Raw genomic sequence first — 22,845 nt, forward strand, 5'->3', positions numbered from 1 at the left:
ACACGGAATTGGAGATAGGTGGGGGTGCTGATTTGCAAGGCTTGTGGGGAATGTGAGGGAAGGTTCATAATGAAAATGTTCATTTTAAAAAGATGTGTGGCTGCTGTGTGGAAACTACTGGGTGAGTTAGAGTAGCTGTGGGTGAACAGGTATAGGGTGATCAATCTAATGAAAAGAGTGGTTCTCTGGGGTGGTGGTGGACAGATTTTAGCATCCCACATCGAGGCAGGCGCAAACAGGACTTCAAAAATAGACATGGGGATGTTAAAAATACTCTGTCGATTACTCTTTCTAGAAGAGCTACCATTAAAACAGATAAAGGAACAATTGCTTGAGCCTGTTGACCGGAATTCTGCCATGGGTGTAGGTCTTCTGTGTGTGAAGTGATCCCGGGTAGTGTTCTGTTGTCCATTTGCTAAAAAATAACCAGAAATAGTAGGAGAGAAACCTTCCTTTCAGAAGCTTCCTGTGTTGTATCATCCCATAAGCACCCTCTTTTCTAGTTACGGGCCACTCCTGAGTTTAACTTACAATTCCATTTTATCTCCTTAAATCTATCATTATAAGCTTTTTAAAAGGGATACCAAAATTAACGTTAGTTCCAACTTTCAACGTGCAGAGAAAACTCAGCATCACTTTATATTTGTCACATTTTCATCACAGATGGACAAGTTGAAAAACTAGTGGTTAAAACACAGAAATCTGTTCATGTAGCTTTTTATTAAAAATAGTTTCTATATTGCATACATGTTTACAGATATAATTTTAAGAGAACCTCAGGCATACAAATGTGGGCTCTGGCTTGCTTCACTGAGTGAAAATAGATAAAGATAAAAATCTTGATCTGCCTGAGGGTAGTCATTTAAGACAGCAGCTAACATGTAATCTTAAATTAGTTATTCTTTCAAGGGTTATTTTTAAGTCTTGTTTTCGTATCATTGTGGGTGAGCTTCTGTACCATGAAAAGTGTTTTCCTGTAATTCAACAATACATTCACATTTCTGCTACAAGAAAAGTTTCCCATGATGATTTAAATGATTTAAAAGACTCGTGGCAGTTCTTCAGAAAGGAAAATTAAAGAAACTTCATAAGATATATAAAGATAATACTTCCTACTGGAACTTAAAATTACTTAATCAGGAAGAGTCAAGAGTAAATAGGGAAACGCTTTAGGGTTGGGCTTCTTAGAGTCCAAGAGGAAATTTAATAAGAGCTAAGAAGAGTGAGGGGGCTTGATAAAAGTTGCTTGAAAGAAAGTGTATTCATATGGTAACTTTACTGATCTTGGTTTAAATCCTGAGTCACTTGCCTTTATGAGGTGGAAGGTCTTTTTCAATATATGTACCTTTAATCAAAGAGGTGATAACAGCCCAATGCTGTGATGCTTTGGTGCTGAGACTTTATGTGTCCAAGGCATACCTTCTATGTGCAGTTGACCCTTGTTTGTTTAGAATTCTTCCATTCAGATTGGTGTATGACACAGTGGTCTATAATAAATATCTATGGATAACTTACCGGCTTTAAAAAGATATTGTAAAATGGACACATCTCAAAATGGAGTTTACTTATATTTACAACAAACCAAACAAAAGCAACAAACATAGAATTACAGGGTCACATTTTAATTCCTGAATTTTACAGGTCAGCATTAATATCACCACATGTATACAAATGGTGTAAAACAAGTACAGTGGTATTTTTAATACAAAATAAACATCTGTTTTATGGAAAAACTATACTTCGTATCTACACAGACAGCCCATCTTCCAAACAATAGCCAAAATTAAAATTAACTACAAAATCTCCATAACAGGGGAAACTGCTTCAGTTTAAGCTATTCCAGGAAAAATGGACCCGTAACACATTACAAGGGTGATCTGAAGGCTGTAGCTGGAATTACTATTTTTAGTTTTTTGGTTTTTTTCTTCCCAATGCATTAAATTGTAGTTTGGGGGATGTTTTTCTCACTTCAGCATCTCAGATCATAGATGAGCAAACTAACATTAAAATATTTACAGTTAACTTGCTGTTCTAAAAATAAAACCTCTTAACTGTTTGCCTCAGTTTATTTTAAATTCATTTATGTATGTGGAATGTGCTTTTATTCTTAAAAAAAAAAAAAGCAGCTTTCATATTACACCCTTGTTAGTTCTTGGAAAGCTTCATGTGCTGCATACTCTGACACTGAAGTAACTTCTTGGATCAAAATGGCCTGTAGATATTAAATGCCACTTAATTCAGCACTATTCTTTGTATGTTAGTCTTTATAAATTACACTTTAAAACTTGCCTGCAGCTCTGGAGAGAGACAACTTTATTAACAAAGCAGAAAGTGACTTCAAAGTATCTTCCACAAAAGATTGTACTGGTAGGCAGTTGAAAACATTCTGTTCAATCCACTCCCATTTCTAGAGAAAATCATTTTGAAATACTACCGTACTGATTCTTGGCATCTGTTATCTCTAAAAGTGCTGATTTTAAAGTTATATTAACAAAACTGTCCATTTTGAATCCAGCTTGTTTGTTTTCATCAAAATACACAATGAAAGTTCCTGGTTTAGAAAACTCAACATGTGCTGTAATACAGGGTGTATTTCCCTCTACCTACCAGTAAGGCTGAATTTCTGTTATATCTTCAAAGAAATGGTCCCAACAGCTTAACTTTATTTTTTATGATAGTTGAACTTGTTTTCCATAAAAATTTCTTTTAAAAAGAGGCAACTGATTAAAAGAACAACATGGCCAGCACCATTATACAAGTAATGTTATTGGGTTTGCAACTGAAGTTTTATAACTGTTTCTAAATCAGAAACCCTCCTGGAGCAACCCTGCATTAATATTATTTTATCAACTTTGTCCCTCCCCTAAACCGTCCCAAAACCTGAGAGTTTCCTTGCTGAGAAGCTATCTCCCAGGTTCTGGTTACTAACTTTTTTTTTTGACAGCCTGAAAGGCAAACCCCTTAATTACTAGCAAGTGATCAAGTTCCTGGGAAGCCTGTTTTTTTTTTTTTACAGAACTAAACTCTCCTAGCTGATATACTGAGTGTCTTCTGCTATTCCTTGTATATTTATAAGTTCAAGTGAGAAAGCTTTCTGATTCAGATTTTCAGCTCATTGAACAGTTGCAGCATTTTTGTACAACCACATGTTGAGGGTCCCCAGTAAATATCTTATGAGCCAAGACGAGGTCTTTTCCTGGGAGATGTTTCTTCTTCTTCATCTTCCTCTTCATCATCTGGATAATCCACTAAACCAACCAAACTTCCCTATTGAAGAATAAAAAAAAAATTTAACATATGTAACTTAAAAAAAAAAGCTTATCAGTACAAATGTAGTCACTTTTAAAGGTATTAGAAATCATTTTTCTAAACTAACCACATATATCTGAAACAGATATATTTGAATCTGATAAAGGAACTGCTTGAAATTATGAACACTTAGTAATAAGTACAACTGGTGGTATTCTTAGTTACCCTCAACTTTTTTATGGGATTTTTAATGATACCTCATAATTCAACTCAGCAAAATTTCACTGTGGAAAAATATCTCCAAACAGTAGGACTCACAAAGAATCATGACATTTGGAGCTAGAAGGACCTTGGAGATGAACTAGTTCATTTCTCTAACCTTACACTAGAGATGATAGCCAGCCAGTGACAAAAAGTTGCCTTTTAGTCTCTGTTCCTCATGTACATATTTCATCACTAAGTACACATCATTGTTTTTTGTTCTGCTTTTTTAAGAATAATTTTAAATGGCTGACGATAATAAACACATGAACTGGCTCCTAAAAACTAATGACAAAAATTTAGGGCTATCTCTCTCTACCTAGAAGAAAAGGATCAGATATTTCAGGTGTTTGGCCTTTTGTAAGTAATGGACCCCTTTGCAAATCCTATTAAAGCTCTGGACACTTTACCCAGACAATTAATATGTCCTCAGGTCTGCATTAATTTGAACCAATTCCATGAAATCTGTACACATACCGTACAGGTTAAGAGAGCTACGGTAAACATTGCATCTAGTTCAAACCCTTAAGACCTCTAGGGGATAAGCAAGTACAATTGAAATGAGTCATATTTCAAACCTAAGTAGCTTCATACCTAAAGAATCCAGGCATCTGGCATTAACACTTTACCAGAATGTAACTGAAACACTGTAATATTAATCAGCAAAGGGCTCTGAGCAGCTAGAAACAGTTTTCAGAAAGTCTGTGAACCAAATAAAACTTATAGTTAAGTGAGAATCTTTCTGCTTCTTTCTCAGCTTAACAAACAAATCGTAAATTGGATAAGCAAGAAGTAGTGTGGCTAAATTTAAAACAAAACTTAAAGCACTTGGCACAGTGTTTGGTATGTAGTTACTATTCAGTAATTGCTATTAGCTACTATTACTGTTATCATTATTATTTGTTATTTGGTTTCTAAGCCAAACAAGTTGGACGAAAGGAAGTAGAAGACATAATTACAGCATAAAAAGGCACCAGTCTGATATTCACACAGCAAATTAAGGAAAGTTTTAATTTTGCTTTTAATACTATATGTCATATTGTACAAACATTTCAGTTCCAAATGGTTAACATTTAAAATAATTTTGGGGGGCTTCCCTGGTGGCACAGTGGTTGAGAGTCCACCTGCCAATGCAGGGGACATGGGTTCGTGCCCTGGTCTGGGAGGATCCCACATGCCGCGGAGCGGCTGGGCCCATGAGCCATGGCCGCTGAGCCTGCGTGTCTGGAGCCTGTGCTCCGCAATGGGAGAGGCCACAACAGTGAGAGGCCCACGTACCGCAAAAAAAAAAAAAAAAAAAAAAAAAGTAATACAGTAAATAATTATACTTATATTGTGTGGGCCAAAAAGTGCCTTCGGTTTTTAAGTAAAAATAAAAGACACATTTTTTAATTAAAAAAAATAATCTCTGGCATAAGATCAATAAATATTCTGTCTGACACTCGGCTACACAATTTAGTTTTCATTTTACCTCTATTATCTATACATATATACACCATAAACAAACTCATATTATACATTTAAAAAATCATGTTTACCATACAAAGAATAAAAATACAAAATATGAAATATTGGAAGTAAAAGGAACTATAAATCCACAGATGCACACTGTGAAGAATTTGATAGGTTTCAGACTTTTAATATATAACTATAAATGTATTGTTTTTAAACAAATATCAGCTTTCAATGTTAGTACACAAAGTTCTATTTCATTCTTTTAAACTCTAGTATTCCATGGTATGGATACACCGCCAAAGTTAAATTCCTTGTTGGACATTTAGATTGCTTTCCCAGGCATTATATTCTCTTTAAAAATTTTTGTTTCTGACAATATATCAACAAAGACAAAAAAGGAAAGGAGAAAACAGCAGATGAAAGCTGTTAAGACATTTTTGGAAAAAGAAATCAGAGGCAAAATCACTCAGTTTTAATGGAGAACGAAGTCAAGAAAGAAGGGTTTGCAGGGGGATATAGAAATAAGAAGCAAACTTATTTGTCTTAACCACAGAAAAGACTAGGAAGTAAGGGCACCAAAATACTGGGGAAAGCAGGGAAGATAGTTAACAGTTGAGTCAGTGAAACAGACAACTGAATCCTCAATTCTACAATTCCTTCCCCTACCACACGCCTACCCCCACGGGGAGATTCCAGCTCCTCTACCACCACCAACCATAAAGGAAAAGCAACAGAAAGGCTCTGCACTTCAAGACTTCAGGCACAGTAAAGGGCAGGGGAAAGGTGCCAGGGTGAAACAGTAAATTCTGCATGCCGAGCAGAGACACGCCCACCTCCATTCTAAGCTTTCTTTACCATCCAGGCTCTCAGAACACCAGCAGGTGAGCTTATACTCACCAGGTGTAGCAGACTAGCTATGCCTGTAAGAGCTAGGTGGCTCCACAGGGAAAAAACCCCAAACCACTAACACTCCCTAAAAAGAGCAGGGCATTTGCTCTAGTCTTTTATATGAAGTCCACATCAGTAGGCCCTTCTCATTGTTTTTAACTGTCTTATTTTAAAAATTGAGACATAATTCACATACCTTAAAGTTCACCCCTGTGCAGTGTACAGTTCAGTGGTTTTAGTATATTCCCAAAGTTCTGTGACTGTTACTACTAATTACAGAGTGTTTTCATCAACAACCACCCCCCCAGACCCCTACCCATTAGTCACTTCCCATTCCTCCCTCCTTCCCAGCTCCTGGAAATCACAAATCTACTTTGTTTCTAAAGATTTGCTTATTTTGGACCAGTCCTTATTAACGGAAGCATACAATATGTGGCCTTTTGTGTTTGGCTTATTTCACTTAGCATAATGTTTTCAGGTTCATCTATGTTGTAGCATGTCAGTACTTCATTCCTTTTCCTTTTTATGGCAAAATAATATTCATCGTTATGGATATATCACATTTTGTTTATCTGCTCATCAGATGATGGACATTTGGGTTGTTCCCACTTTTTGGCTATTATGAATAATAGCCAAATAATAGCCAAATAATAGCTGAATAATAGCTGCTATTAATATTCATGTACAAGTTTTAGTGTGGACATATATTTTCAGTTCTCTTGAGTATATATCTAGGAATGGAATTTAACTTTTTGGGGAACTGCCAGACTGTATTCTAATGCATTTGCACCATTTTATTGATACATTCCCATCAACAATGTATGAGTTGCAGTTTCTCACCAACACACGTTTTTGTCCATGTGTTTTATTATAGATATTTTAGTGGGTGTGAAGTAGAATCTCACTGTGGTTCTGATTTGCATTTTCCTGACTAATGATGCTGACCATTTTGTCATGTGCTTATATGCCCCATTTGTATATCTTCTTTGGAGAAATTTTTTTTTTTTTTTTTTTTTTGCGGTATGCGGGCCTCTCACTGTTGTGGCCTCTCCCGTTGCGGAGCACAGGCTCCGGACGCGCAGGCCCAGCGGCCATGGCTCACGGGCCCAGCCGCTCCGCGGCATATGGGATCCTCCCAGACCGGGGCACGAACCCGTATCCCCTGCATCGGCAGGCGGACTCTCAACCACTTGCGCCACCAGGGAGGCCCTGGAGAAATCTTTTTAAATGCCCATTTTAAAACCAGGTTGCTGTGTTGTGCTGAAGAGTTCTTTATATATTCTGGATACCAGTCCCATATCAGATATATTTTCTCCCATTCTGTGGACTGCCTTTTCACCGTATGATAGTGTCCTTTGAAGCAAAGAAGTTTTTGATTTTGATGAAGTCTGATTTATCTATTTTTTTCTTTTGTAACACTTGTGCTTTCTGTGTTATACCTAAGAAATCACTGCTTAGGGGAATTCCCTGGTGGTCCAGTGGTTAGGGCTCTGTGCTTCCACTGCAGGGGGTGCAGGTTCGATCCCTGGGGAACTAAGGTCCTGCAAGCCTTGTGGTGAATAAAAACAAAAAGAAAAAAAAAACACTGCTTAATTTGAGGACATGAATATTTACGCCTGTAGTTTTTTCTAAGTGTTTTATCCTTTTAATTCTTATATTTAAAACTTCTGTCTACTTTAAGTTCTGTAACGTGGTGAGGGGGCAGGGTCCAACTTCATTCTTTTGAATGCAGATATCCAAGTTGTCCTAACACCATGTTGAAAAGATGATTCTTTACCTCAGTGAATTGTCTTGGCAGTCTTGTTGAAAAGCCTACCTTACATTTTTTTTTTTTTTTTTAGTTTGGTGCTGTGAGCCTAGCAGATGAATTTATTTTATATTTTTACTGCATAAATAGATTAGCACCTCACTGAGGCACTTCTCCTCAAGGCTTTCTTTTTTTTCTTAATTTTTAATTTTTGGGCTTCCCTGGTGGCGCAGTGGTTGAGAGTCCGCCTGCCGATGCAGGGGACACAGGTTCGTGCCCCGGTCCGGAAAGATCCCACATGTCGTGGAGTGGCTGGGCCCATGAGCCATGGCCACTGGGCCTGCACGTCCAGAGCCTATGCTCTGCAACGGGAGAGGCCACAACAGTGAGAGGCCCGCAAACCGCAAAAAAAAAAAAAGTTTAATTTTTAATTTTTATTGGAGTATAGTTGACTAACAATGTTGATTAACAGGTGTATAGCAAAGTGATTCAGTTATACATATACATATGTATAACTGAGCAGAGTTCCCTGTGCTATACCTTAGGTCCTTGTTGTTTATCCATTTTAAATATAGCAGTGTGCACATGTCAATCCCAAACTACCTTACTTTTATATATGAAAGAAAATCCAAGCATCACCAGACACTTGAGAAACATTTCTAGTATGAAAGAAGGGATCAAAACAAATGATGTAACAATAACAAAAACCTATGAAGAAACAATGACTCTTTCTGAACTAAAACTGACAAATTAAGAAATTTTAAGTTAGGAAACTTAACATAATTCATCATGTTAACAAATCTAAGGGGACAGAATTCAAGAATTATCCTTGACTCCAGTGGTCCCCAACCTTTTTGGCACTAGGGACTGGTTTTGTGGAAGACAACTTTTCCATAGTTTGGATGGGGGGGAGGGATGGTTCAGGCTGTAATGTGAGCGATGGGGAGCAGCAGATGAAGCTTTGCTTGCTTGCCTGCCACTCACCTTCTGCTATGCGGCCTGGTTCCTAACAGGCCTGGGTGTTGGGAACCCCTGCTGTACTCAATGAAATAAAGAATACATAGATGGGACTTCCCAGGTGGTCCAGCAGTTAAGACTCCATGCTCCCAATGCACGGGGCTTGGATTTGATCCTTGGTCAGGGAACCAGATCCTGCATGCCGCAACTAAGAGCCTACATGCTGCAACTAAAGGTTCCGTATGCTGCAACTAAAAGATCCTGCATGCCGCAACAAAGATCCTGAGTGCCACAGCCAAAAAAAAAAAAAAAGAAGAATACATAGATCTTCCTTCAATGTGATTAAAAAATTTTAATCATCAGTAAAGGTGATAGTTTTTATATCTTCTAATTTTTGATATCATGTAATTTTTATATAAATATGAGTAAAATTTTGTTTTAATCACCAGCAAAAGTGATAGCTTTTATGTCTTCTAATTTTTATAGATTTCTTTATCTCACCTAATTGCACTATCCAACACCCCAGAACAATGGTTAAATAACTGCAGTGATAGTGGCATCCTGTCTTGTTCCTGACTTTGGTATGAATGCTTCTAATATTTCTTCCTTAAGGATAAAGCTAGCTTTTGTTATCAGCCATATATATCATGTTAAGAAATTATCCATTTATTCCTATTTTACTGAGCATTTATATGTGATAACATTTGTCAAAATTGTAAATGCACATTCTCTATAGAAATATACATGTATGTGAAATGCTGTATGTAAAAGGTCACATATCCATCCATACTTTGGAATTCTACGGAGGAAGTTCTTTTATGTCCTGATATGGAATGCTCATCCAGATAAGCTTGTTATGTGAAAAAGCAAGATGTAGTGTTTTCTTTTTCTGTGAATCTGTAGCAAAAGAAGTGTTTGTTTTAGCACCCACTAATGGCTTCTCATTTTGATTTTGTAAGTATTTTTCCTCAAGGAAAATGTGCATATATTTTACAGCTCTACAGCTAAAGTAATATTCTGTGTCTCTATAGCATTCATATCTTTAAAAAATATCTTTTAATTGCATTAGTAGGGACTTCCCTGGTGGCGCAGTGGTTAAGGAATCCACCTGCCAATGCAGGGGACACGGGTTCAATCCCTGATCCGGGAAGATCGCACATGCTGTGGAGCAACTAAGCCTGTGTGCCACAACTACTAAGCCTGCGCTCTAGAGCCCATGAGCCACAACTACTGAGCCCATGTGCCGCAACTACTGAAGCCTGTGTGCTCTAGGCCCATCGTGTCACAACTACTGAGCCTACGTGCTGCAACTACTGAAGCCCATGCACCTAGAGCCCATGCTCTGCAACAAGAGAAGCCACCACAATGAGAAGCCCATGCACTGCAATGAAGACTAGCCCCCACTCGCCACAACTAGAGAATGACCACGTGCAGCAACAAAGACCCAATGCAGCCAAAAATAATAAATAAATTTCATTAGTAGCTACTGTTTTGCTGACCTTGAAAACTGTAAAATTTTCAAAGAATGTGATTTTTAAAAAATATATTAGAGCTTTAGGATGCCTCCCAAAGGAAAACAAATTATCACCTGATCTATTTAATTTTAAGAACCAATCAATTCGATTGTAGCAATCCACAATGATGGTGACTAAAATTATAAGATGCTGATGAAAGAAACTGAAGATGACACAAACCGATGGAAAGATACACCGTGTTTTTTCCATGAAAGAATGAAAGAATCAATGTTAAAATGACCATACCACTCAAGGCAAGCTATAAATTCAATGCATTCCCTATCAAATTACCAACAGAACTACAACAAAAAATTCAAAAATTTGTATGGAAACACAAAAGACCCCAAATAGTCAAAGCAATCCTGAGAAAGAAGAATGGGGCTGGAGGAATCAGGCTCCTTGACTTCAGACTGTACTACAAAGCTAAGTCATCAAAACAGTATGGTACTGGCACAAAAAACACACATATAGATCAATGGAACAAGATACAAAGCCCAGAAATAAACCCATGCACTTATGGTCAATTAATCTATGACAAAGGAGGCAAGAATATACAATTGAAAGACAGTCTCTTCAACAAGTGGTGCTGGGAAAACTGGACAGCTACATGTAAAAGAATGAAATTAGAACATTCTCTAATACCATACACAAAAATAAACTTGTAATGGATTAAAGATCTAAATGTAAACCAGATACTATAAAACTCCTAGAGGAAAACATAGGCAGAACAATCTCTGACATAAGTTGTAGCAATATTTTTTTGGATCAGTCTCCTAAAGCAAAGGAAATAAAGGCAAAAATTAAAAAATGGGACCTAATTAAACTTAAAAGCTTTTGCAAAGCAAAAACGAAAAGACAACTTACTGAATGGGAAAAAGATTTGCAAATGATAGGACCAGTAAGGGGTTAATATCCAAAATGTATAAACAGTTCAAACAACTCAACATCAAAGAAACAAACCCAATTAAAAAATGGGCAGAGGGGGCTTCCCTGGTGGCGCAGTGGTTGAGAGTCCGCCTGCCGACGCAGGGGACACGGGTTCGTGCCCCGGTCCGGGAGGATCTCACGTGACACGGAGCGGCTGGGCCCGTGAGCCATGGCCGCTGAGCCTGTGTGTCCTGAGACTGCGCTCGGCAACGGGAGAGGCCACAGCAGTGAGAGGCCCGTGTACCGCAAAAAAAAAAAAAAAAAAAAAAAAAAAAGGGCAGAGGATCTAAACAGACATTTCTCCAAAGAAGACATACAGAAAGCCAACAGGCAGATGAAAAGATGCTCAACATCACTAATTATTATAGAAATGCAAATCAAAACTACAATGAGGTAACATCTGACACTGGTCAGAATGGCCATCATCAGAAAGTCTACATTATAATAAATGCTGGAGAGGATGTGGAGAGAAAGGAACCGTCCTACAGTGTTGGTGGGAATGTAAATTGGTGCAGCCACTATGGAGAACAGTATGGATGTTCCTTAAAAAACTAAAAATAGAACTACCATATGACCCAGCAATTCCACTACTGGGCATATACCCTGAGAAAAACAGAATTCAAAAAGAGTCATGTACCACAATGTTCACTGCACCACTATTTACAATAGCCAGGACATGGAAGCAACCTGTCCGTTGACAGATGACTGGATAAAGAACATGTGATAAATATACACAATGGAGTAATACTCAGTCATAAAAAAGAATGAAATAATGCTATTTGAGGCAACATGGATGGACCTAGAGATTATCATACTAAGTGAAGTAAGTTAGAAAGAGAAAAACAAACATCATGATATTGCTTGTAAGTGGAGTCTTAAAAAAAATGATACAAATGAACTTATTTACAAAACAGAAATAGACTAACGGACAGAAAAGAACCGTATGGTTACCAAAGGGGAAAAGGGTGGGGGGGAACGGATAAATTAGGAGTTTGGGATTAACATATACACAATACTATATATAAAATAGATAACCAACAAGACCTACTGTATAGCACAGGAAACTATATTCAACATCTTGTAATAAGCTATAATGGAAAAGGATCTAAAAAAAGAATCAATCAATCTATCTATCTATCTATCAATCAATCTATCTATCTAATCTATCTACCTCTGAATCACTTTGCTGGACACCTGAAAAGCAATGATGGTGAAAATGGCTAAAGGGCTATTGGTGATAAAGAACTTGCCTTCACTTAGAAATGTGGTCAGTTTGTTGAAAAAGGTTGAGAGCCAATATAACTAGTGCTTTACTCTGTGAGCTCCTATCTTGCTTAATATCAAATTTTTGTGATAGTCTTGAGTGACTGAGCAATTAATTTGTTTTCCAAGAACAATTGCTATTTTTCTATCTGTTCCCCCAAAAGATGTAGAACAAATGTATTTGGCAATCTGCTTTTAGTGTCAAAAAAGGTGAAATATGTGTTTGTGTTTGCACTTGATTTTGCTTGTTCATAAATAAAAAATTATCTGGAAGGACAGTAAATTAAAAACTCAGGGAAATAACCCAGAAAATAGAACAAAAAAATGAGTAATAGGAGAGAAAAATTATGAAAATTATAAGGCCCAATATCCAAACAATAAGCTACAGTGAAAGAGCATAAAATGTCCCAAAACTAAAGGTCATGACTGTTTAGCTGAGAATGCCCAAAGTATATCATCCTGAAATTTCAGAACACAGAGATAAAAAACCCCAAATGCTTCCAAGAAGAATCAAATAAAATCACACACACACAATCAGGAATAAGAATGTCTCTGGATTTCTTGGCAGCAATAACTTCAAATTTTTGAAAGAAAATTATTTCTAATTTGGCTCTACATTCAGTTAAATTGTCAATCAAGTATGAGGATACAATAAAGACATCTTCATACATGCAAGGTCTCAAACTTTATCTCTCATGGAATTCTTTTCCCAGGAAACAGAGAGGGTATGCTCCAACAAAATGAGATGGAAAATCAAGAAAGAGAACAGAGACCTGAGATCCAGGAAACAATCAACATAAGAAAAGAAGCAAGGCAAAAGGAAGTATTACTGTGATGGCAGAGGCAGCCTTAAGACAACAGCTGAGCAGCAAGTCTGGAGAGGAACCAATCTAGGCTGGGACAAGATGGGAGATTTTAAGAGAGATGTCTCCAAGGGGGAGACTATGTGGAAACTAACCTGAGAGGTTATTTACTCTATAAAAAGAGAAAAGTTATAAAGAAAAACACAGTATAGAAAAAAAGCAGGAAAAAAATTAATGAATAAAGAATATTTATGTTATTATAGCTATAAAATTATCACATATTGTTTTAACCAAAAATTGTGATACAGAGAGTAATAAAGGTGAGGATCTGGTACGGAGTGGTAAAACAATATGGCAGTATTAGCATATTAATTAGAAATAGAAGAAAGAGCTAGAAGAGTTCCAAGCTTTCGCTGCGGAGAAGAAAAGAGGACTGTTTTTTTTTTCAATACTTTTAATGCTATTTGTCTTTTAAAAGTAAGTGCATATATTACTTTGATTAATAAAAAAAAAGAAAAGCTAGTATATATTGAGAATGTGCCAAATAGTGTTCTAAACTCTTTACATTTATTAAATAATTAAACCTTCACAACAAACCTATAAAGAAGGTGCTGTTTTATCCCTGTTTAAAATGAGAAAACTAAGGCCCAGAGAGATTAAATAATTTACTTAAGATCAAACACAAAGAAAGAGGCACAGCCAAGATTTGAACCCAAGCAATGTAACTCCACAGCAAACATTCTTAATATAGTGTCATAATATTATACTAAATTATCCTATCAAAAAATGAAAATTTAAAAATTCTTTTTCAATAACATAAACTGTGTTTCACAAAAAGGAGAATCCTACTGAAAATGCTACTTCTGTCATCTTTAGTCAAGAGCCCACCTTGCTACAATACTGAAGAAAGATTCTACATTTTTGTAAAATAAATAAACTCAGACTTATATTCTGTGTTCAAAACAAGAAGCATCACTTCACTTAGGTTTTCTACTATGGCCTTCTCTTGTCCTTCTATCCTTATACTAACAGTTGTCCTTTATTTATGCCTTTTTATTTTAAGCCACTCCTTTTTGGGGAAAAGGACATATTACATATAATAATAACATAAATGAAAGAAAAAAGTTTTATATAAAATTTAAACTTGTTTACATGAAAAAAGTAACCAATGGGAAATACATTTGCTATGTGAATGACAAAAAGGTTAATATTCTTAACCAAAGACTCACTCATATTAAAAAGACATAAACCAATTTTTAAAAAGGCAAGACTATGAACAGACAATTAACAAAAGAGCAAATTCAGAAGGCTAATATTCAACCTTACTAGTAACAAATGACACAATTAGGAACGAGATATATACTGTCTCCTCTACCTAACTGGTAAAGATTAAAAATCATTATAGTAACAGTGCCAAAGCTGCAGTGAACCAAGCATACTCGTACAATGCTTATGGTAACATTAACTGGTATAGTCTTTCTGGAGAGGAATTTGACAAATGGGTGGGTGAGAACATTGTTCTACTCATCTATCCAAGAAAATAACTTAAAATGCAACAATGCCAGTAGTCAGTGAAATATCAGAATCAACTTATGCGCTCCAAAATATCTGTGGGGGGAGGGGATGCTTACAAATACTATGATACAGCTAAATCAAATGAAATTCTACAGTCCTCAACAATGTTTTAATAACAGAGAAAAATTCTCATAATTAATGAAAGCAGGATACAAAACTGTGCTTATACAGAGACTGTAATTGTATCAGATAAACCCATATACCTAAAGAAAAATCAATCAAATGTTAGCAGTCATGTTCTCTGATGACAATGTGTGCAACTTTTTTTCTTCTTTGAGATTATTTTTATTATCCAAATTTTCTTCAGGAAACATGAAATAATTCTACAGACGAAAAAAGCGAAGTTTGTGTGTAGAGCAGTTTCACGTACCTTGGTGGCTGTTACTGATGTAGCCAAGTTTGTAGTTTTGGAAGAGGATCCATTAGAACTTGCTGGTGGTGTCTGAGCCACTACAGATTTACTGTTTGTACTGTTTGTTCCATTAGCAGCACTGGTGGAGTGGGAGAAAGTAAATTTGAAGCCACCAGAAGATGTTCTTTTGGGAAGGTTTTCCTTGTCTTCACTTTCCTTTGCTAAAGCAAATGTAAAAATTTGAATCTTTATCAGTAAATATTGCTAAGTCAAAGCATCTGAAAAGAACAATAATTTAAAAACTTATAAAACAGTGCCTTTGTGTTTTTCTAAGAGCTAAGAGGGTAGAGCATGATGTGTACAGTGATAAGTCTTTATTTGCTGGAGTCTTAGAAATCTCAGGATTAGAAAGAAACTTCAGAATCATATAACAGATCAGCCACCGTATGCTAGAATTCTACACCGCTATATCTAGGACTCTTCCAAGGACTCACTAGCTGTCTGACTCTTCTTTCATTGTCTCTCTGCAGCTTCCGCTCACTGACTCTACACTTCCATACTCATTGTGAAAACCTAATAATCTCTCCCACAAGTCAATAATATTCCAAATGCCTAAAGAAAATGATTAGGATCATGTTTATCAGACATTTATTTCCTGAATATTCCAGGTTCCTTTATCTGTTTCCTTTATGACAAAAGTATCTACTATCCTTTAACATCTGGCTGCCACTATTTTTTTTTTTTTTTTTTGCGGTACGCGGGCCTCTCACTGTTGTGGCCTCTCCCGTTGCGGAACACAGGCTCCGGACGCGCAGGCTCAGCGGCCATGGCTCACGGGCCCAGCCGCTCCGCGGCGTGTGGGATCTTCCCAGACGGGGGCACGAACCCGTGTCCCCTGCATCGGCAGGCGGACTCCCAACCACTGCGCCACCAGGGAAGCCCTGGCTGCCACTATTTTTGATTATGTTTCTTAACTGGAAGCAGTACTTCAAGTATGGCCTCACTGCCTCTTCTGACAGTACTCAGGGCAGGGCCTGTAATGAGTAAAGGTAGAAGAATTTGGCTACCAAAAGGTACCTATTCCTTAGGACATTTTAATAGGCTATTGTGATCCCCCAGGCTGAAATAAATAGAACTTACGGCAGTGATGAGTGGAAAATGAGTGAGGCTGGTAGCAACAGTTTCAAGGAAAATGTAATAAGAAATTAATGAAACACTAACTAATGAGAAATGCCTTTAGAAAATAGCACATTGAAAATCACAAGCTTGGGACCTCCCTGGTGGCACAGTGGTTAAGAATCCACCTGCCAATGCAGGGGACGCGGGTTCGAGCCCTGGTCCGGGAAGATCCCACATGCCGCGGAGCAACTAAGCCCGTATGCCACAACTACTGAGCCTGCGCTCTAGAGCCTGCGAGCCACAACTACTGAGCCCGCATGCCAAAACTACTGAAGCCCGTGCACCTAGAGCCCTTGCTCTGCAACAAGAGAAGCCATCACAGTGAGAAGCCTGCACACCACAACAAAAAGAAGCCCCCACTCGCCACATCTAGAGAAAGCCCACGCGCAACGAAGACCCAACGCAGCCAAAGTAAATAAATAAATAAATAAATAAATTTTAAAAAAGGAAAGAAAATCACAAACTTACATGTAAGTCTAGGAAATGCTTTTGCCTTTCAAGATATAAATTTTTTGAAACATTTAAATTATAGAATTAAAGTGATTGGTTCTTCTGAAAAACACTAGTAAGATCTTAGTTTTATAAACAAGTTAAACATATTTGAAAGACAGGAAATTTTACTGTTACTTTTCCGTTCTTGACATTTTATCTTTGTTTTTTTTTTTTGAACATTTATTTGTTTTGGCTGCTCCGGGTCGGGATCTTCAGGTGCGGCACGCAGGATCTTTTTTTAGTTGCAGCATGAGGACTTCTTAGTTGCGGCATATGCGAGATCTAGTTCCCGACCAGGGATCGAACCTGGGCTCCCTTCACTGGGAGCACGGAGTCTTACCCACTGGACCACCAGGGAAGTCCCTTGACATTTTATCTTTATGAAACTTTTATAACAATTTTAAAATTTCAAAGAGTAAAGTACTTCTTTCTTTAAGCTTAGTTTCTCCAGCTATAAATGACAGAGTGCTCTGGAAAGTTTCTATGGATCTATATGATCTCTATTATTATTGAAATAAAAGCACAACTGTTCACAGAAGGCAAAGTATAGACAATGCAATTTATAAACAGCAAATGAAGAGAATCACAAAATGGCAAGTTTCAAGAAAAACATTTTAAACACAAAATGTTTTGAAAAATCAGATTTGAAAAAAGTGATAATTTTAAAAGGTTTTGATTTAGCATAAAATTCATATCTTTCATGCTTTATAAACTATTATCACAACTTCACAAACAACTGAATAATTTCTATACTAAATAAGAGAATGAACTAATCAAAAATTCAAAATTTTAATACCCTTTTTAGTCTCCATGAATTTTTCATAACTATCTGGAAAATCATCTTCTGCTTTAGATTTTTCCACTGGTGCCACAACTGTTTTCCCTTCCTCCTCTTCATCTTCATTAAACCACATTTCTTCATCCTCTTCCAATGCCTTTGCATCTCTGCGAAATCTGTTACTACGTAATATAGATGGTACACTGTAAGAAATATATCACAAATATTAAGTAATGATTTAAAATTCCTGACCAGATTATATGAGAACATGTATAACCAAGAGGAGCTGAAATAACTTTAACTGAGTATAACATATCATAATCACCTCAGTTATGATATAAGATGTAACCAGAAACCAGAGAACACTCCAAGGATGTTTGTACACCAACCTAAAAATTTATCTTGAGTTATGATATGGAGCAGTAATTTTTAATATAAAAGATTCAGTGTAGGGAGGATATACTACCCTCCTACACAACCCTGTACTATCTAATGATGGAAAGAAAATTCCTGGGTAAATTTCATATGTAAGATCAAACTACACATGATTTTGAACATAATTTTATAGGCTATAAATGCAATATACTTAAACAATACCTGTTCAGTTTCTGATTTTGTCTGTCTTTTTCTTGCTCATATTTAGTCTTCAATCCTTTGAATGTCTGAACATATTCAATCGATTCAAGTGCTTTATAAAAGTTTTCAACTATATGTGTAGTAAGCGACTTGATATCTTCCTGTATAAGCACAAAATTTATATTTCAAATATAATACAATGCTTGTTAGAAGAAAAACTTTTAAAAAGTTTTTTTATAGTTCCAAAGCTGATCAAAAAAAAGGTTTTTCAAAATCATCTTCCAAAAATAAACGTCCTAGTTTCTTTATACATGAGCCAGGACTCCACAGAACACTTGGAAAAAAGGAGAAGCAATTCACTGAAGCCCTTTTGGGGAGACTACAAAGAACATTTGAAAGGTAAATGTATTTAGTTTATGTTGTCTGTTTATTTTTTGCACTTACATAATAGCACTTTACAATTTAAAAAGCACTTATCACATACAATTTCACTTGATCCTCATAACAATTTTATAAAATAAGTTTTATTATCCCTATTTTACAGAAAGGGAAAATTGAGGCTATGAGAGAGACTGGATGGCCTGATCAAGAGTGCACACCTAGTTAGAAAGCAGATGTTGAAATTATATTTTCAACAAACATTGAAAGATATTATTGATGATGCCTTGTTTAACTATCAAAACAAGACAAGCCTTACTTAAAAAATAAACAGATTCCTCTGACTATATCACATATACATATTTGGTAAAACAACTTGAATTCCTCTTGTATATTTCCACAGTTCTCTAGTGGTGTAATTTTTGTGAAATAAACCGATAGTAATAAATTTTAAATTCTAAATGAACCATTTTAAGTGATCACTGCAAATGAATGGGTGCAAAGCAGGCTCATCATTAAAAATAAATAAGTTGTGATTCAGGACTAATACCGGTAGGATATATACATGCCACTTCCTTAAAAGATATACCATAACCTGGTTGTATTAAGGACTATTATGTCTTTAATCTAGTTCCCCTGAACACCTGAATCAAAAAAATATGCAAAGGAGAAAAATTAGAAACCTAGGTAAAATAGTTGTGTTACACATTGAAACAAAAAAAGGTAAGTTTGGGGATTCAATGTACATTTATCAACCCCTCAAAATTATTTTCAGAAAAACAAATTCAATCATAGGAATAGGGATGGGGCTGTGAACCTTATAATTCATTTTATCCATATCTCAACAAAAATTTTAAAGGAAAAAATATATATAAAAGTTAATCTCTAATTCATAGAACAGTACACTGTGAACCTGGGTTCAGATTCTTGGTGAGCTAGTCAACCATGTTCCCTTTTTTCCAAGGCTAAAGACAGTACTTCTATCTTCTTCATCCTTTTTGCAAACCATACTCTTGGCAAGCGACTACTCTAAGAAAAACAATCTAGTCAGCCAAATAATCTTTACGTGAGAATACTGTGTCATCAGTACAAATCTGATTTGTAAGAAGCAAAACTAGAGAATGAATTTCTAGCTTTGACTTTCTTTTTTCAAGTTTCTTCTAACCATGTGGCCATTTCCTCCAGTGGAATCATTTCACTGTGTGGGACAGGGTAAAATTATCTTACCGGTTCTTCAGTTATTCATCTTATCCTTGGTATTCACACAGAGCTCTCTCCAGATCTTTTTATGACAAATCTTTTGTTGCCTGACTGAGACTCAAGACTGAGCTGCACCGTATCTTCAATCCCTGCCTGTGCTCCTAACCAAATGAATGCACCTGAATAGGTCAGCTAATCACTTTGGATGTCTCAAGCCCTCATCTATAAAATAAGGCAGTTGGAGTAGTTCATCTAACTTCTCAGTTTCTTCAACTTAAAATTCCATGATAACATCCTACCTTTTATGCATTTTGTATCAATGTCTACCAAGGGAAATATTTTTCAATCTTTCTATTCATTTTTATCACTACCCTTACAAGAGATCACAGAGATCACATGAATGGCATGCTTGAGTGAAATGTCCACATATGCTAAATATCCTGAAACATTTGGCAAAAAAATGGAACTGAGAAGAACATAGCATAAACGCAGTTTACTATGCTGAATTTCACAATTTAAAATATTAACATCACTAAACATATAATTATTTTAATTTACTAAGAATCTTTTAATATAAACTTACCACTCTTATAAATTCAAATAACTCAATAACAGCTGAATTCAATAGATTGTACCGAGTTCCATTATCCAGAAGAGCATTTATAACTGGCTCAAAAAGATTTCCCTTGGTGATGTAACGATTATAAAATTCATCTTTAAGGCCAATTATCCGCCTCATAAAACGAAGAGCACCTAATTAAAAATAATACAGAGAATAAGTTGCTAATCTTACTAGTATTAATTATTATACAGGTATTTTTACATAAAGCAATGTATATGTTCTTCTAAAGTAAAAAGCAAAATTGCACTAAGAACAATTGGATTTTGCGAAAAACAGAATTAGGGAAAAACCAACTCAGAATTTGTACAACTTGGGGCGAGAGCTAACAAAAGCCCCAATAATTGGTAGGCACAACACAAATGCCGGCACTACTTAGAGCAGTGCTGCTGGATGCGGAGACAATGCAGTGAAGGCAGCTTAGAATCAGTAGGGGCTGTCACTGAGAAGGGGAAAGGAATGGTGCAACCTGCCAAGAGCCGAGACTGCCTTACCTCTCGGGGGGACAGGGCAAAGAGGGGAGTGGGGGGAGCTTTGGAGATAGGTGCTTCTTTTAAGTTTTCCGAAAATACAGCCAAAGGGGCTCCTGCTACTAGTATACAGGAGAGCCAAAGGTTTTTTTACTTTTCTGATGAAAGCTATTCCAGTTCTCTTTGCCTTGGGAAAATCATCTGTGAACCAACACTACCTCTGGATTATAATAACATCACTCCCTTGTTTACCAATTGCTTATGAGCTGTTTAACCTTTGGTAAACATGTACTGTGGCAGATCAGACTGTATCTGTAAAAGAATGACAGAGTAACAAATAAGCAGTATAATTTGGCTCTTTACATTTTAGAATATTGAAAAGAAAATTTCCCTTTAACTAGTCTTTTCCCTAGCTAAATAAAGCTAAACAAATTTAGCAATATTATTGCTAAAACCTTTATGGAACACAAAATACTGTAATTTCAATCCCTTATTTTTATGTTTGATCTTTTAACTTGTAACCTTTCTCCTAAGTAGTTTAATTTATTCTACAGATACCACTAGCCACATCTTTTAAAATACAAGGTTTCTGATTTTGTAAGTCACTCTCTCATTTTAACCCCCTGTTCACAGATCTAAGTTATTGAAAGAAGTTGTGTCTGTCCAAAGAGGTTTTAAATATTATCTGAAAATAAAACAGAAATAGGCCACATAAGGTATAAATGTATGATACCTGTAAGGCTAAACAGGTGTGGACAGAACTGCTAGACTTAAAACATCACCTCTTTTTATGGAAGGATAAGAAATAGTTTTCCTAAGATTAAAAAGACTGAAGTATTGCCAAAGACCTGAGCAAACAGGCACTTTCATACACTGCCGGTAAATGAAGTAACATGCACACAAAGCTATAGTTAAAACGGCATTGTTTATAATAATGGAAATCTTGAAGCAATGTAAACATTTAAATACTGGAGATTTGTTCAGTTATATCCATTTAAATGTGACCATTCTGCAGTCATTTCAGAAAGGACTATTTATAGAAAGCCATATAGGAAAATCGAGTATGAGAACATTAACTGTTCCAAAATTAATATAAAAATTTAGTGTAAATCCAATCAGGATGAACTGGATAAAGTTATATTTAAGTTACTGTGGAAGAACAGATGTCCAAGAACCAAGACAATTATGAAAAGAAAACTGAGGAGGTACTTAGCAGATATTAAACTTTACAACAGAGATACTATAATGGCATACGAATAAATTTTCCCATTCATTTTATCTAGTGAAATAAAAGGATAGATGGTTCAGAAATAAGACACAAGTATATATGGTAACTTACTGAAAACCAAAAGTGATATTTTAATTCAGTAAGGAAAATATAGTTTATTTAATAAGGTGTTAGCACAATTGGCTATACATCCAGTAGAAAAGAAAGCTAGACTCTCACTTCAAGCCATATGCAAAAACAAATTTCAGATGCATTACAAATATAAATGTACAAAATAATAAAAATATTAGAAGAAAATTGAGGAAAATATTTGTATAAACTTAGGACACAGGAGACTTTCCTAATAAGCAAGACAAAAACACCGAAAGCCATAAAAGAAAAATAAGACATATTTGTCATCATAAAGAATCTTATAGCAATTATATGCAAAACAATGCCATAAATAAACGTAAAGACAAAAGACAAATGAAACTGGGACGTTTTTTTCCCCAAAATGTGATAACTGCTAGTATCTCTAACATACAAGAGCTCTAAGAAAAAGATAAAAGGCAATTCACAACAGATAAAATGCAAAAGCACTAAAATGTGAAAAGATGTTATCAAGGAAAATGTAAATTAAAACACGAACTGAATACATTTTCCATCATCAGCTGGATAACATTTTAAAAAGCAGTAACAATGAGTGCTATTCATTGAATGTATTCTTCATGTCAAGTGCTTCAATCTTTTGGGAAAATAATATGGAAAGTAAATTAAAATTGAAAAAGGATATATTAAAATATATAAACATTTTTCTCTGGCAATCCCAATATAGGGAATCTATCCTATGGAAATAAACCAGTAAAGAAAGATTTATGGGGCTTCCCTGGTGGCGCAGTGGTTGAGAGTCCGCCTGCCGATGCAGGGGACACGGGTTCGTGCCCCGATCCCGGAA

General features: G+C 36.0%; 1 protein-coding gene across 2 annotated transcripts in view; it reads right to left on the reverse strand.

Annotated features, from left to right (window-relative positions):
• Positions 1–1,601: 1,601 nt before the first annotated feature.
• PPP4R3B (protein phosphatase 4 regulatory subunit 3B) overlaps positions 1,602–22,845 on the reverse strand; it is a 67,979-nt gene continuing 46,735 nt past the window's right edge. The window contains exons 12-16 of one of the 2 annotated variants that reach the window (XM_060116701.1): positions 20,178–20,347; positions 18,038–18,177; positions 17,459–17,622; positions 15,010–15,212; positions 1,602–3,267 (exon numbers count right to left, since the gene is read on the reverse strand). In XM_060116701.1, coding sequence (XP_059972684.1) covers positions 3,172–3,267; positions 15,010–15,212; positions 17,459–17,622; positions 18,038–18,177; positions 20,178–20,347 — 773 coding nt within the window. In that variant the 3' untranslated portion in view covers positions 1,602–3,171. Of the gene's footprint in view, positions 3,268–15,009; positions 15,213–17,458; positions 17,644–18,037; positions 18,178–20,177; positions 20,348–22,845 lie in introns of both variants that reach the window. The other variant, XM_060116700.1, reaches the window with a different exon arrangement.

This window comes from Mesoplodon densirostris, chromosome 14, assembly GCF_025265405.1.
Source record: "Mesoplodon densirostris isolate mMesDen1 chromosome 14, mMesDen1 primary haplotype, whole genome shotgun sequence".
Classification (NCBI taxonomy): Eukaryota; Metazoa; Chordata; class Mammalia; order Artiodactyla; family Ziphiidae; genus Mesoplodon; species Mesoplodon densirostris.